Source organism: Astyanax mexicanus, unplaced genomic scaffold (genome assembly GCF_023375975.1).
Source record: "Astyanax mexicanus isolate ESR-SI-001 unplaced genomic scaffold, AstMex3_surface scaffold_31, whole genome shotgun sequence".
NCBI classification, from domain to species: Eukaryota; Metazoa; Chordata; class Actinopteri; order Characiformes; family Acestrorhamphidae; genus Astyanax; species Astyanax mexicanus.
The window spans coordinates 2,092,501-2,109,761 of record NW_026040041.1 but is presented as its reverse complement, the minus strand read 5'-3'; the positions used below and the strand labels follow the sequence as shown (position 1 = coordinate 2,109,761).

General features: G+C 36.0%; 1 protein-coding gene across 3 annotated transcripts in view; it reads left to right on the top strand.

Annotated features, from left to right (window-relative positions):
- Positions 1 to 3,239: 3,239 nt before the first annotated feature.
- The window catches only part of LOC111189913 (uncharacterized), a 151,383-nt gene continuing 137,361 nt past the window's right edge, over positions 3,240 to 17,261 (top strand). For 2 of the 3 annotated variants that reach the window (XR_007429913.1, XR_007429912.1), the window contains exons 1-4: positions 3,240 to 3,566; positions 6,085 to 6,435; positions 6,786 to 6,827; positions 7,341 to 8,246. Coding sequence is in view for 1 of the 3 variants with exons in the window: in XM_049472923.1 (XP_049328880.1) it covers positions 3,314 to 3,566; positions 6,085 to 6,435; positions 6,786 to 6,827; positions 7,341 to 7,417 (723 nt within the window). In the remaining 2 variants the exon portion in view is untranslated. Of the gene's footprint in view, positions 3,567 to 6,084; positions 6,436 to 6,785; positions 6,828 to 7,340; positions 8,894 to 17,261 lie in introns of those variants that run through there. The other variant, XM_049472923.1, reaches the window with a different exon arrangement.

The following is a 17,261-nucleotide window of genomic DNA, read 5'->3' as shown; positions in this document are numbered from 1 at the left end:
CATTTTGTAGAATTTAAATAAAATAAAATTAAAATATGACTAGCGATCAACAATGAGGGAGTTTTTTTTTTTATTTTAACCATATTAAACCATAAAAAAACTAAAAACAAATTAAACTGATTAAGATTTAAAATTTAACAGTAAGATAAATATTTTTAATATCAACGCAAATTAAATAAGTAAATAAATAAATGAACCAGAAACAATGTTCTGCTTCCCCTTTTGTGGTCTGATGTTGGTTTTAGCGGTGTTTTTTAGACGCTCCTGGTGGGACGTACTGTACAGATATTTAATATGTAATAATAATAATCTATTATAAATAGGCTGCAGCTGCTGCTGGTAAATCCGGGGTTGACACGCCCCCACCCCGTCTTCCAGAGTTTTCCCCTGGGTGAGATACGAGTTTGTGTTCAAGTCACGCGCACCATATTATAAATAAGAAATATAATTAACGCCATTAAAAACAGGGTGTTGTGTCAAGATATGCCACCCATAGAAATGTGCTTAAAACTGCTTAACACCAGTGCGCATGCGCATTTTTTTTAGGATTTTTTTTTCTACTTCGGTGTATTATTATTATTTGTGTTGCAAATGTGCAAATTATAGTCAATAATAATAGAAAAATTATACGAGAACAGTGAAAAAATGAAATGAAAAATATGTATCTCTATTTTTGTAGATTTTTAATTTACTACATAGTTTGAAAAGATAATTGTCCCTTACACTGTGCCAACATTTCTTGATAAGCGGACCAATAGAAACTCTTCAAAATGACAGGAAATAAACTCTTTTTTTTTACTTTTGAATGTTTTTTCTCTCTCCTGTAAAGTTGCTGTTTTGGAGACACTTGTTTTTCATTTGACAGCGACAATATAGTGCTTTTCTGGTAGTTTTAGAGTTAAATTTACACTTGGGTAGCACGTTTTGACAGGGTAGCACAACTCGACAGAACACCGCACAGCACACGTGCTGACCCGCATTTATTCAACGTTTTAATGTATTTAACATGTTTTTTTCTTATGATATTTAGATTTGTATTGACTCCGGTAATGCGCTCGTGCTTAATTTTCCCCTATTGCTCATGTAAACCTGTCAGAGCGCGCGGGGGGAAAACCCTTTGATGGGGGGGGGAGGTATGTTACTTTCTGTTTCCTCTTCCTCTTATATAAAAGTACTGTGACTTTCAGAATACAGTCCACTGGATATCACGAGCCTTTCTGGTACCTCCACACTTCAGGTCGATCTTTTCGACAGGTAAGAATCCGCTGATCTGATAGTATGTACGCGCGTGCGGTAATTATGTAGATTAATCGTGTTTAAATGTGTGAAACAGCGGAGTAGGGAAGTCGTGTAGTATTCGTTTAGTATTGTTCGGTCTGCTTCCATATGGAAAAGAAATCCGTGCATTTATGAATACATGTAAAAATGTATGTAAATAGCAGAATAATGTTATATTTTGCTTAACATAATTACCGCAATTGCTTGACCCCTTGTAAAATGTATACTAAGCATTATTATACTATAGTGCACTAAAGTGTTCTTGTAGCCACATTATTATTAATCAGTATATTTAAAGAGTGATAAAATACAACAACTTTTTGGTACTTATTATACTTTAATTACAGTATAAACATAGTCTAAACGTCTTACTTAAATTGTGCTCAGTGTTCTTAACTGTACTAAAATGGAACTATTTTAAATATACTTAAGTAATATATTTAAACATTTAAACTACTTCATGTACAACATGTAACTCCATATTTTAAATATGCTTACTGTAAAATTATAATACATTTAATAATGAGTATTACAGTTGCATCATTATTTATTATATACCTGGTATATTAGTAATAATAGAAATAAAATAATTTACTGGATATATCTTATATAAGATTTTAAAATGTATTTCTTGATCATGTAAGAACTGCAGTATTTATGTGGTAAAATCCAAGCTCTTCTCCATTCAATATCTTCAATAAAAGACATCCAGTAAAATGTCCCTCTTGGAGAAATTTGTTTTTTGGTATGTAACATATTTTGATATGTTTATTATTGCATTCTTTATCAAAATACTTAAACTTACTGTAAGTGAAGGCGAGTGTATAATGCTACTGTGTCTAAAGCTTACATTTTTAAATGTTTTTAACTAGTTAAATAAGGCCTGAAGAAATGGCTTTTATCAATGTGTAGTATTGTCTAAAGGTAACAGGAAGTTATAATGTTGAATGTGTCAATTTCCTACCCACATAAACACCTACATAGATACCAATGACAGAAAAACTGTATTGGGTTTTCCACACACATAGTGTGAATAGGGGTTGAAAAAAAGGTGATGCTCTTCCTCTGAACCCCCATGGTATCACCCTGGTGATGCTTTAGTTGTGACAACATCCAGATCAAAAACATAGCAACAGCTTGTTAGCATATTAGCTTAATGCTTATGACGATGATGGTTGTTCCAGCTTGACATGGAAACTTAGTGAAACATCTTTAAAGTAAAGATGAAAACAGGAAATCAGTTTATTGGTTTTCTTGCCTTTGGCAAACTTTGGGAGCATCTTCATAAGAGGGCATAATAATGCAGTATACAAATTCACACTACTATATTCAATATCACGAAAGACAAACAAAAGACAGACAAGCACGGATACCAAACACACAATTTATTTAATAAGAGGTTAAACTATACTTTCAAACTTATCAGTTGCAAAAACAAATTATGTGAACCTTTTTTGATTATACTTATATTTCTGCATAAATTGGTTATTAAATGTGTTCTGTCTGTCTTTATCTAAGTCACAAGAATAGACAAACACAGACTGTTTAAACTAATATCTATGTTTTTTTTTTTTTTAAACACAACATGTTAACATTTACAGTTTTACAGTAGGGGGCACTCTCTCCCACTGTTTTAATTGGCGAAAAAGCTGGGGCACAAATATTCAGAAATGAATGTATATACAGCCCTGGAAAAAATAAGAGAGTTCATAGTTAAAAATGTTGAGTTTCTTTGATTTTATCAAATTGAAAACCTCTGGAATATAATCAAGAGGAAGATGGATGATCACAAGCCATCAAACCACCAAACTGAACTGCTTGAATTTTTGTACCAGGAGTAAAGCAGCATAACGTTATCCAAAAGCAGTGTGTAAGACTGGTGGAGGAGAACATGATGCCAAGCTCTGAAAGCTCTGGATCTTTTTTTTGTTATTTCAGCCATTTCTCATTTTCTGTAAATAAATGCTCTAAATGAGAATATTTTTATTTGTAATTTGGGAGAAATGTTGTCTGTAGTTTATAGAATAAAACAACAATGTTCATTTTACTCAAACATAAACCTATAAATAGCAAAATCAGAGAAACTGATTCAGAAACTGATTTTTTTTTGCAGAGCTGTATATTTACATGTGTGGAGTTTAGATCTGGTCATTTTTTAAAGCCTGTTTTTGTGTGTATTTGTTTGTATTTCAGGATATCTTCACATACATATAGCTATATGGAGGCGATGAACATTAAATCTTCACTGCTCTGCTCTGTGGTGATTGTATGGCTGGCTGTCTGTGTGGGTAAGTGGCTTTAATAGATTAATCATTAATAGTAACGCTTTAATAGGGGCTGTCCAGTACATTTAGGTGGTTTCCGTGCTGAAGCACATGTATGTCATTTTATTAAAAGTGAAATTTAAGGGGCATTTTAAGGCCTCTCTCACTGAAACCCGAATTTCCCCATTTTACATATTGGTTGTTTTATGTAAATGTAGTTCCATTAGATTAGACCCTCCTTCACATTGCATATAAGGAAATGACTATAATGTCATGAGTTTAATGTTCCAGGAAACATTAATCTTCCTCATGAGTGGAATTACAGTCCCAAACTTCCTTATGGGTTCAGATATTGTTTGATAATAAGTGTAAATTGATATTAAAATATTAAAATATAACTCTAAGCCTAATTAAAGATGATCATTATTTTCATTATCATCATTAACATCATGACTGTAGTACTCATGTAAAACCATATACACTCTAAGAAAAGTAAGTACAAGATGTAAAGATGGGGCTCTGGGGCTGTACCTTATATTGAGGTACAACAAAGTACCTTTCAGTGAAAGTCCCTTTTTTGTGCCAGTAAAAATTATAAAGATTATAAACATTATCATCAACTGAATATGTGTCAAGAATGTGATGATTTAAAATAGTCTGGCTTTCAAATAAAAAATGTATAATTAAAATATATATTGTTTATTAGTACAGTGATACAGAATTGTGATAATGTACCTTTTGTCTGGTTAATTTATCTACAGAAAAGTCAATTATCTGGAGATTTTTCACTTTAAAAAGCCAAACAGCAGAACAGAACAGTGTCTGAGGGGTAAACAGAGTAGCACCAGCAGTCTGTTAACTAGCATTAGCATTAGCACCGACAGCTGCATTCTGGTATTATAAAGGTATTATAACTACAGACTGGAGTAAACTATAGTCATAATCCACATATACTATAAAACCACAGCATCTACAAACACTAACCAGCACAAAAACACCCATCTGTTATTAAACACAGTGATTAATTTAGTTTAGAAATACAGTTAGCATCGCCAGCTAGACTTTAGCATCTGCATTAACATCTATAGTCTGTTAGCCTAGCTAGCATTAGCACCAACAGCTGCATTCTGTTGTTGTAAAGATATAAATTTAAATACAGACTGGAGTAAACTATAGTCATAATCCACATATCCTATAAAACCACAGGATCTACAAACACTAACCAGCACAAACAACCACTCATCTGTTATTAAAAACAGAGATTAATTTAGTTTAGAAATACAGTTAGCATCGCCAGCTAGACTTTAGCATCTGCATTAACATCTATAGTCTGTTAGCCTAGCTAGCATTAGCACCAACAGCTGTATTCTGGTGTTGTAAAGGCATTAAACTACAGACTGGAGTAAATTATAGTCATAATCCACATATCCTATAAAACCACAGGATCTACAAACACTAACCAGCACAAACAACCACTCATCTGTTATTAAAAACAGAGATTAATTTAGTTTAGAAATACAGTTAGCATCGCCAGCTAGACTTTAGCATCTGCATTAACATCTATAGTCTGTTAGCCTAGCTAGCATTAGCACCAACAGCTGTATTCTGGTGTTGTAAAGGCATTAAACTACAGACTGGAGTAAATTATAGTCATAATCCACATATCCTATAAAACCACAGCATCTACAAACTACACTAACCAGCACAAAAACACACCTATCTGTTATTAAAAACAGAGATTAATTTAGTTCAGAAATACAGTTAGCATCGCCAGTTAGCCGTTAGCATCTCCTTTCAGCTCTGCAGTCTGTTAGCCTAGCTAGCATTAGCACCAACAGCTGCATTCCGGTGTTGTAAAGGTATTTACTACAGACTGGAGTAAACTATAGTCATAATCCACATATCCTATAAAACCACAGCATCTACAAACTACACTAACCAGCACAAACACACCCATCTGTTATTAAAAACAGTGATTAATTTAGTTCAGGAATACAGTTAGCATCACCAGCTAGCCGTTAGCATCTCCATTAAACTCTGCAGTCTGTTAGCCTAGCTAGCATCGGGCAGACAGCTTCTTTATGGCATTGTGAATGTAATAAAAAAAGTGAACTAAAGCCAAAATTCACATCTAATATTAAATAACAGATCCTCCCCACTCTAACCAGCACAAAGAAATCAATCAGTTATTAAAAAAACACAAAACAGGGATTAATTCAGCTCTCAAATACAGTTGGTGTCGCCGGTTAGCTGTTAGCCATTGCAGCTAATCCACTGTGCTATGTGTCAAAATAAAAGTCTCCGGCACGACCAGTGCAAAAATATTTAATATAACATATTTAATATTAAACATTTTTAAAAGATTTAATAAAAAAAATTATATTCAATTTGAAAAAAAAAACTATTGTATGTTTGTATATAAAGTGTGTCAAATAAATGAGTTTGGAATGCATTTACATTAAATGCACTTGTGTATACTCTTTATTGTATTTACTCTTTATTATCTTTCTAACATCTAATGTTTTTTATTTGTGTTCTCCAGACTCTCAATCTGACCAATCCCGTGTCTTCATGACGGCTAGAGTGGGTTCCTCGGTGGTTCTGCCGTGTGAATGGAAGGATACCCTCAGCCCAAGTCCTCACATCGAGTGGAGAACGTTTTCTGAGGCGGTGTTTGAGCGTCTGGGGGAGAAGCATTATGAGGGGGAGGGGTATGAAGGTCGGGTTGATGTTCCTGAAGATAAACTGAAGAAAGGAAACTGTTCTCTGGTTCTGAAGGAGGTTAAAGCTGAAGATGCTGGAGTTTATGAGAGTTACCTGGTGGTGAAACGAGTAAAAAGAGCTCTGAGTTCTAGAAGAGTCTTCGTTCAGAGCGTGGAGCTCTCAGTAGATGGTAAGATCAGTAGAAGAACGTAAGCTACGATAAATATAGAAATGTGTGTGATATTACTAAAATTACTAAATAGTCATTATAAAGCTTCGTCATTGTTGTTTTTGTATAAGCTTTGAGGATTTTTTTGAGATTCTTCAGTTCGAAAAAAAAAAGAACTTTTCTTGAAAGTACCTTAATGGGTTCCTCCTTAGTTTCAATATCAAGAAGCTCTAAAAGTTCCTCAAGTGACTTATATACAGTTTATATCATAATTTAATGCTAATTGAGTGTTTTTTTACCAGGTTTTCAGTTCTGATTTTATTGTACAACTTGTTAATTTCTGTTTTTATTTTTGTTATTTCCCCCAAAAGAATCACCTGAAGACAGATCTTTTCAACGCTTTGTTGCGACTGGTGAGTAATCTTTTTTTTATATTAAATAAGCTGGCCAGTATTGGTATTTCAGATAAATACCTGCTGTGAATAGAGTTCAATTCCTCTCAGAGTCCATTCATTTTACTAAGGAGATACCTCAGGGCTCAATTCTAGGTCCTACATTACTTTCCAAATATAATAACTCTAATCTATAATATATCTAAAGGAGCTCTATCTATTATTATATATAATAACTCTAAACATTTAAACGTCTTTTGGGCATTTACAGAGCGTTTAAATCCCACGTTTAGCTGTTTCTGTTATTTTGAAGTAAAGATAAACTAACTCTATAATAAATCTATAAATTACTTTACCTTTACTCTATAAATCGACTATTGACCTCACTTATAAAACCTGTGTTAGATTGTGTCCATCTTATAGGTCTCATTAATTACAGATTTTTATATTTTATAATGGACATTTCAAATATAATATTTGGGAAATGTAATAATAATGTTTTTTTTCTGTCTTCCTCTCTCTCTCTCTCCACAGCTGATGCTGGAATGATCTCTCCTCACCTGCTGACTGTAGCGTTTAGCCTGTTTTTATACTTATTTACTTTACTTTAAGATCACAGGAATATACATATAAATATATATCTTAATAATATATAGTACATTTACTTCCATAATGCATATATATATATTTATATGTACCAGTCAAAAGCCAAAAAAACCTTTTGATGTAATGCTTTATTTTTCTACATTGTAAATGAATCTGTCTATCTTTCTCTGTCTGTCTATCTTTGTCGCTCTCTATTTCTCTCTATCTCTCTACGTCTATCTATCTATCTGTATCTCTTTCTGCCTCTCTCTCTCTCTCTCTCTTTCTATTGATCTCTATCTCTCTCTCTCATATCTCTCTCTCTCTCTCGTTTGTGTCTAAACGTTTTGACTGGTACTGTACTTATCAGATATTATAATATAACTAAAATATGAATAGCAATACATACACTGAATTTTATATATGTAAAAAAAAATATATATATAGGTAATACGTAATGAAGTATAAAACAATATAGCTTAACGAGGAGATGAATATATTAGAGTGATATGTTAAATAGTGTGCCTCATCTTGGTCACACATGGAGTGCATAGCTCAGATAGGGCTCATATTTAACTCTTCATACTCCCATCACTGATATCTTTAAGTAGAAATGAATGTAGATCCCCTGTACAAAATGTACTGGAACCATCTAGGTAATTTTAACGTCTCGGAGGTCAATCTTCCAGTCAGAACAGAGTTTCTGATTTACTGCTTCTGTGAAGCTCAAATTAATCCTGCAGTCTGCAGGAAAACTGTACAGAATACTGTTTATTGACAGTAATATTGCTGGAGCTCCTTCACAACCAGCAGCTCAGTTTCCTCTGCTGAGAAGAGTTTGTTGAACACGTCCAGGTAGCTGCACTGTTACAATAGCAATCCACCAAAGACAGAGCTCACCTGATCTACTCTTAAAGAGAATGATGAGCAAGAGACACTCTCTCTTCAAGAGAATTAGTACATGACTTGTGTTGTGTTTTGAGCTACGCATGGTGTACTTGTCCTGCCGTTACGATAGCAAAGTCACACTGAAAAAAGAAGAACTGTGTATCACATATGAGTGCATTTGAGCACTTTGAGAGGCGCTACAGCTACTGTACGTTCTGAGGATCGCTGGACTGAATCCGATATTGAATTCTGAATGTATTTGTGATGTTTGTAATGTTTATTAGGCAGCTCTGATTATGGAAAATTGAATACATCAGTTTATTGTAAAATAGCTCTGTGTTATTTATTTATGATGGAAGTTAAAGCTGTATGAAATCAATAAACAGGAATGTTGAGGTCGCGAAGAGAAGGTTTTAAACTGATCTGAGCCATAGCAATACTCTGTATAGAGCTTTTCTCTTCTTCTGAGCGAAAGATTTAGGTTTTTTAAATTGTAAAAATTACAGAGGACTCATTTTTATGTACATGACAGATGTGGTGATCTTATTTTTTTAAGTTTCTCAGTTGTATGGCTTTTCTCCTGTATATTTGTGTGTTTGTGCCCCCTAGCTTGTAAATTGTCCTCCACAAGAGTTTTTTATTTTATTTTTGTATATGTGTTTTATGTTGCTAATAAAAAAAATAAAAAGAACTAGTTTGTGAGAGTAAGATGTTTTCGATCTTTCGTTTTCTCAAATTCACACCTTGAGCAGTGGGCGGCTGAAAGAACTTTGCGAAACTGTGAAACGTGAAATTTTACAGCTCATATCAACATTTACTCAGTTTTTGTCTTTATTTTTTGTCTTTCTAGCTGTTTTACTGATCAGTGCACATTTTAATTACTGTAGTTCTCTGTGGTTAGTGTGTTTAGATCTTGTGAAGACAAGAGACAAGCTTGGTTAACCCTACGGTATCCTCAAATCAAGGGTTAACCACATCCAGCACCACATGCAACACCTGAAGCTCTTATTTGATGTCTGACTCTTCTTTTAAACTTTAACTAGTGTCACTTTTAAAGAGCCACTAAATCCTAAACTATATTTTTTTCATTATGTGTTTAAAATTTGCTCAAAAAATTAAAAACATATTTCCTAACCTTTAAAAAACACTTTTTATCGTCACACCTTGCTGTCTTGCTTCCACCAATCACACTAAAACACACAATAAATCTGTTATAAACACTCACTGTTTACTTCATTAAAGAGCCACTAAACCAGTTATAGCTGAAATGTGTTCCTTTGAAGTAATGAAACAAACCAGTCTTGCTTAAAATGTTATAAATTTTCCTAACCTTTAAAAAACACTTTTATTGTGGTATTTTCCACCTCTGCAGCTCCTCTCAGGTTCAACTGTGCTGTAGGTGAGGATGATGTCATAATATGCAAATCAGTCAATTAATAATCCCACCCCCCTGCTGACGACCAACCATCTGCATCTCATTGCTATCAGAGGCACACTGCTGCTGCAGCTCAGCCAATCAGCTCTCCCTCCTGCCCCACCCCTAAACCCATACATCACCCAGTGCCCCTCCCATTTGAGCTGAGGGTGAAGTCAGCTAAAATCAGAGGGTTTAGTTACACTTTAAGGGATGTTAACCCTTTCAGACCTGAATTATGTTCCAGTGAAAAATATAAGAATGCTGTTTTCTGTCTGCAATGCACAAAATTAGACTCTAATAGTCTAAAGAGAAATCTGTGTAAAATGTAAATCCAATTAACTAATTATTTAATTGGTATTTTAAATGTGCATTGCTTTGGATTTGCTTCACAAATCATCCATAAACAGTGACGTTAACATGATAAAAGTCTTGTGCTGTAATGCTTTATTGTGTGCAATATTCCATTCACTGCGTGTACTGTTATCTCTTTATCACCATTTGTGCAACATGTTTAACATGCAATATTTATTCACTGTTACTCTTTGTGCAATAATACTGGTCACATCCTACCATAATCCTATCTCCTCTGACCTTATCTTATCTGCACTAGATGTATATATTGTTCCTTTATTATATTTTGTAGTATTTTTATATTTTTTCTGTATTTTTTTGGATATATGGTTTTATTAATATTTGTTTATATATTATCCTGGCCTGTTTCTCTGTCCTTTCCTCTGTACTGGGATTAATAAAGGATTATCTTATTTTATCGTATCTTAAAATTAGTAAAAATTAGCTTTTACTTTGCCTTAAGCCTTACTTTACGCCCTAATGCCTGAGTTGCTGTTATTTTCTGATGCAGTGGGAGGGACTATGCTAGCAGTGAACGATCTCTCACCAGGAGGTACACTACTTTTAAGCCCTATTGTGAAAAGACCCACCCAAAAGAACCACTTTATTTATTTCTGAATTATTTAATTAAAAAAACTAAGATTTATACTCTAAATTACTTTTACTGCAAACCCCTCCCTGTTACTTCAGTCCCAGTACAGCAGTTAGTAAAACAATTACTGTATTTTGTGCACAATAAGGCGCACTTAAAATCCTTAAAAAACTTTAAAATCCTTTAATTTTCCCAAAACTCATCAGAGCTCCTTATAATCCGGTGCTCCTTATGTATGAATTCTACCAGTCAGGTATTAAGGAGCAGTAAAGCCACTCCACTGAAGTACAGAGTTATACAGGAGTTTCAGTGAAGTTTCACCAGCACTAAGGCTGGAGCAGCATTAGCATTAGCCGCTAACTGCAGCTCTAGCTTTTTGGCCATTAAGAGGTGAGTATATTAGACTGTAGTTTGCAGTACATTTATCGTGTTAAAACAAGCTACCAGTGATGAACTACTAACTAAATATAGCCCTGGCTTACTGAAACACTTACCATGTTCATCAGTGTAACGCTGTCGGGCAGCATTTACTAGCACTAGAGCTGTGGTTAGCTGCTAATGCTAATGCTGCTGCACCCAGCCTTAGTGCTGGAGAATCTTCACTGAATACTCAACCCTAGACAAAACATAGGAAATGTAATCTTACTCTAAATAAACGTAAGAGCTTTATTCACCCAAGTAAACAGTTTTCAGGAGAGAAATCTGTGTAGATTAACATCCAGCACTCGTTTAACTTTAGAATAAAATGTTTTTTTTTTTAGAATTATAGTTTTGTTTACTTAGATGCTTCCCCCAAGAGCGAGACCCTTGTTCCTTACTACTGTGGCTTATTGTGCCTTATACTCTGGTGCACCTTATGAATGAAAATAGACCAAACTATATATGTTTATTGATAGCATGCCTCATAAACTGGTGCACCTTATAGTGCAAAAAAATCGGTATTCACTTTTAGAAACTTTTGAAAACACTGCAGGTTTGGTGTTTTAGTGCTGCTAGCTAGTAAAATTAGCATTATAGCTGACTGCAAACAAAACAAAATAACTTCCATTACAAAGCAGTAACACTTTAAATGTAGTTTTTGTGCTTCAGTAGTGTGAATTTCCGCTGAGTCGTGCTGAAACTCGGGCGTAGGTCACAGTTTCTGCAGAAGCTGCTGGATTTACTGCTGTTCCAGATCTGGGCTGTTTTTCATGAGACAGCGTAGCGTACTGCAACTCCACTTCCTGTACAGAAACATCACAACAAAGGTGTGAAAATTATCTCCATTCATTACTCTGTAGGTAAAGTAGAGTATAGATACTAATGTTTAATAAAATACTTCTGTAGAAGTTGTAAAAGTATCAACTCAAGCCTTTTACTCTTTAAGTAAAAGTATTTTTAAAAAGTACTGGATTTAAAACTACTTTAAGTATAAAACTACTACTTTATAAGAAAAAGGGATATAAATAGTATTTTATAAAATTACATCACAGTGCTGAAGTAGCAGAATCTAATAATTAAAAGTAATTATACACAAACCAAAAATGATATACTTTTTTTAATTATTATGCATATCGTCACTGTCCAAAGAAAAAAACAAGTATCTCAATTTTTGTGGATTTTTATTTTACTACATAATGTGAACACAAAAACTGTCCCCTACACTGTGTCAAAATGTTTTGTTGAACGGACCAATAGAACCTCTCAGAAATGACCTGAAATAAACTCTATTTACATTAACTTCCATTTATAATTATCTATGTTTTACCTTGCTTCTGTAAAGTTGCCGTTTTGGAGATACTTGTTTTTTTATTGAACAGTGACAATATATACGAAGTATACTGTATGTATATATGCTCACTTTTCTTATCTGTTCCAAAATATTGATAACCAGTCTATGCTATATAAAAAATTTAAATACATTTAAAGTACAGCGTAAAAAAAGCAAAATGTTAAATAAGTGTGAAAGTACCTCTATTCATTACTCTGTAGGTAGAATAGAGTATAGATACTAGAGTTTCATAAAATACTAGAAAGTGAAAAGAATCAACTCAAGCTTTTTACTCTTTAAGTAAAAGTGTTTAAAAAGTACTGGATTCAAAACTACTTAAAGTATAAAAGTAAAAGTAATGTAAAGAGAAAAAATAAAGCCATTAAGAACAAAAGCTTAGGCCACGCCCACACAGTCCTATAGTGCACTATTAACCTCTATTATTCTCTAGTGTTTCAGCTGCATATATGCTGATTTTAAATGAATGTATTTTAGTAGAATGTAAATATATTAAAGAAGCTGGAGAGATTTATCTGGATAGGGGTTTTATTGAACGATGAGAAGCCGGAATAAAAACCAGCTGAAATGAAACAGGAGTAACGAGGCTGTTTTTATTAAAATGTAAGGAGTAGAAAGTTCAGATAATTGTGTGAAAATGTAAAACAAATTACTGCAGTAAAATATATATTAACAAAATAAATATAATGAGTGTTTCCTGTAGCTTTACCTTTTCTCTCGTTTTGCGGCAGCAGCTGCAAGACGGCGTTGTTGTTCCTGAAAAAAAAAAGATAATTGTTTTGTTGTGTTGCTAAGTGGTTGCTAGGCAGTTGCTACCTTTTTCTAGGTGGTTACTAAGGCGTTCTTTTGTGTTTCTAATCTTACCGTGTTTCATCCTGCAGAAGAATCCACAGATACAGAGGATGCTCATCAGAACACAGATCACACAGATACACGTCAGAACCAGAACCAGAGTCCAGGAGAACCCACACCCTGCAGAGTTCTCACTAATCACCGGCTCCGTCAGATTACGCTGTACTTCAGATTTATTATTAATCTCATCTAAAATAGAAATAAACACAGAGAAAAGAGATTAGAAACCTTTTCTAATCACAACAATAACAAAAATCTACACTTTTGCAAAAAATAGAGATCTGTATCCATAGGATACATGAAGAGGTACCACTTTAAAATAAGACTACCTTTATAAAGGGTTTATAAATGGTTTATAGTTAGTTTATTAATAAAATTATTAAAAACCATTAATAATCAGATATAACACATACATAGAACGGGCAACAATGACCTGTTGTTTGCCAAATAGTGAACCCACAGCCATCTATATGGTTGCCCTTTCTACGTATGTGTTATAACTGATTATTAAGGATTTTTAAGGCATTTACAACCTAATTAGTAACCATTAATAAACTGATTGTAATCCATTTATAAACCCTTTATAAAGGTAGTCTTAATTTAAAGTGGTACCCATAAAGAAATACATCGATATGTCGAATATGAAAAAGATCACTTTAAAAGAACTGTGATACAGAATTACTGGAAATGGCACCACAGTTCAGTAGATCTATGAAACTATATTAAACAACAGGCTGGAGTTCCACATCTCCATTTAGTGTTACTGTGAGGTTATGAAACTGGAGTTTCTGAGAAATGAGAGACAGCGCAGTGAGATAAATACAGCACGAATGAGTGAGAGACAGCGCGAGAAAGGGAGAGAAAGCATGCATTAGGGAGAGAAGGGAACAAGAGACAGTGTAAGTGAGGGAGAGACAGCACGAGAGAGAGGAAGACAGCATGAGTGAGCAAGAGACAGTACGAGAGAGCGAGAGACAGCGCGAGAAAGGGAGAGACAGCACAAGAGAGGGAGAGACAGTATGGGAGAGCGAGAGACAGTACGCGAGAGCTAGAGACAGCGCGAGAAAGGGAGAGACAGCACAAGAGAGCGAGAGACAGTACAAGAGAGCAAGAGACAGCATAAGTGAGTAAGAGACAGTACGAGAGAGCGGGAGACAGCACAAGAGAGCGAGAGACAGTACAAAAGAGCGAGAGACAGCGCGAGAAAGGGAGAGACAGCACGAGAGAGCGGAAGACAGTACAAAAGAGCGAGAGACAGCGCGAGTAAGGGAGAGACAGCACAAGAGAGCAAGAGACAGTACAAGAGAGCAAGAGACAGCATAAGTGAGCAAGAGACAGTATGGGAGAGCGAGAGACAGTACGCGAGAGCTAGAGACAGCGCGAGAAAGGGAGAGACAGCACAAGAGAGCGAGAGACAGTACAAAAGAGCGAGAGACAGCGCGAGAAAGGGAGAGACAGCACGAGAGAGCGGAAGACAGCATGAGTGAGCAAGAGACAGTATGGGAGAGCGAGAGACAGTACGCGAGAGCTAGAGACAGCGCGAGAAAGGGAGAGACAGCAGGAGAGAGCAAGAGACAGTACAAAAGAGCAAGAGACAGCGCGAGTAAGGGAGAGACAGCACAAGAGAGCAAGAGACAGTACAAGAGAGCAAGAGACAGCATAAGTGAGTAAGAGACAGTATGGGAGAGCGAGAGACAGTACGTGAGAGCTAGAGACAGCGCGAGAAAGGGAGAGACAGCAGGAGAGAGCAAGAGACAATACAAAAGAGCAAGAGACAGCGCGAGTAAGGGAGAGACAGCACGAGAGAGCGGAAGACAACATGAGTGAGCAAGAGACATTGCGATAAATGGAGAGACAGCACGAGAGAGCGAGAGACAGTACGCAAGAGCTAGAGACAGCATGAGAGAGCGAGAGACAGCACGAGAGAGCGGAAGACAACATGAGTGAGCAAGAGACATTGCGATAAATGGAGAGACAGCTCGAGAGAGCGAGAGACAGTATGGGAGAGCAAGAGACAGTACCCGAGAGCTAGAGACAGCGCGAGAAAGGGAGAGACAGTGCGAGAAAGGGAGAGACAGCACAAGAGAGCGGAAGACAGCATGAGTGAGCAAGAGAGTGCGATAAATGGAGAGACAGCACGAGAGAGCTAGAGACAGTACTTGAGAGCTAGAGACAGCATGAGAGAGCGAGAGACAGCACGAGAAAGGGAGAGACAGCATGAGAGAGCGAAAGAAAGCATGAGTGAGCGAGAGACAGTTTGATAAATGGAGAGTCAGCACGAGAGAGGGAGAGACAGTATGAAAGAGCGTTAGACAGCTTAATAAATGGAGAGACAGCGCGAGTGAGAGCGAGAGAGAGAGTCAGAGCATCTCGCTGTGCATTCTCCACATTTGTCTCGTTTATTTCAGTCGTTTTTTTTAGTATTGTATTTTGATACTCAGCCCTAGTTATATGATCTATTGTAAATAAAATGTACAAATCTTTGCATTCTGGTTTTATTTTTTACAGCAGTATCCCAACTTTTTTTAGAGCTGTTGTGTTAAAATAAATACTCTTACCTGAATTGAAGGTGAGTTTGATTGGTTTCCCGAACTGTAGGAATGATGAGTTGTTTCTTCCTCCACAGTAATACAGTCCCAGATCTGTATCATTAACTCCTTTAATCACTAAACTCACTGAACTGCTGATCTCACTGATCTCATAATGATCTTTATTATTTATATTAAAACTCAGAGAAAATGATTTATCTATTTTTCCTCGTGCAGCAGAGATCAGCAGCTTCATCTGCTGCTCAGAGTTCTGATGAAACCATGAAATCTCATAATCTGTAGAGATGCTGCAGTGCAGGGTGATGATTTCTCCAGGAGACACAGATCTGAGATCAGCTGAGATCTCCTGGAGAACACAGAGTCTACAGATACCTGAAAAAGAGAGAAAAAATAGTAAAATAATCAGTAATTCAGATTTAAATTACACTACACACTGGCACTTCTGAAAAAATGTGACCCCTGACAAAGAATTGTTGATCTTGCCACTGACTGACAAAAGTAAGTTGTTTTAATGGTCTTTATGTATGTAGTCCTGTAGTCCTGTGTTGCACAGTCGTCTGCCAATGGTGCTGGCACTAAAAGGGTCACAGCTGCTTTAACATTCAGGAGAACTTCAACAATGAATAGCAGCATTTCGCAGCCGTCAAAAGCCCAAAACAAGTCCAAAGTAGTATTTTTTTGCTGGTTTGAGAGAGAAAAAAAAGTTGCTAAACATGAAGGGAAAATGCTTTGGAAACTATAAGGACTGTGGGATCAGTGGCAACCTGATGCCAAAAAATAAGAAGAACCTTTGGACAGAATATGAATTACATATTGTAGACAAGACCAATTACCCAACCCACTCATCATTAGGACTCCCCCTATCACTAGTGATGCCCCAACACACCAGGAGGCTTAAGAAAACTAGCACACGCCTCCTCCGATACATGTGAAGTCAGACTCCGCCTCTTTTTGAGCTGCTGCTGATGCTGTAGCATTACCGAGGAGCATCACAGCGCTAACACTCGGAGGAAAGCTCAGAGACTCGGTTCTGATACATCAGCTCACAGACGCAGCCTTGTGCTGATCCACATCACCCTAGGAGTGATGAGGGGAAAGAGAGAGCGCCATCTACTGTACTGTACCCACCCAGAGAGAGCAAGACCAACTGTGCTCTCTCTGGGCTCCGGCAGCTGATGGCAAGCTGCAAGAGTGGGATTCTAACAAGCCATCTCCCGATCATAGTGGCAGCGCTTTAGAACACTGGACCACTTAAAGCCCTGGTATTTATAATAAGCGCTTATTAATTTACAGTATTTATGTCAGATTTTCTCACTTAATTCACACATTATTAAAGTGTAAAAAACTCCCTGATTTTATCTTTTGAAAAAGACTAAAAAATGGGAGGGGCAGTTTGTGCACACTAAGAAAAGTAAGTACAGTACCTAAAAGAGTATAAAGCTTGTCGCTGGGG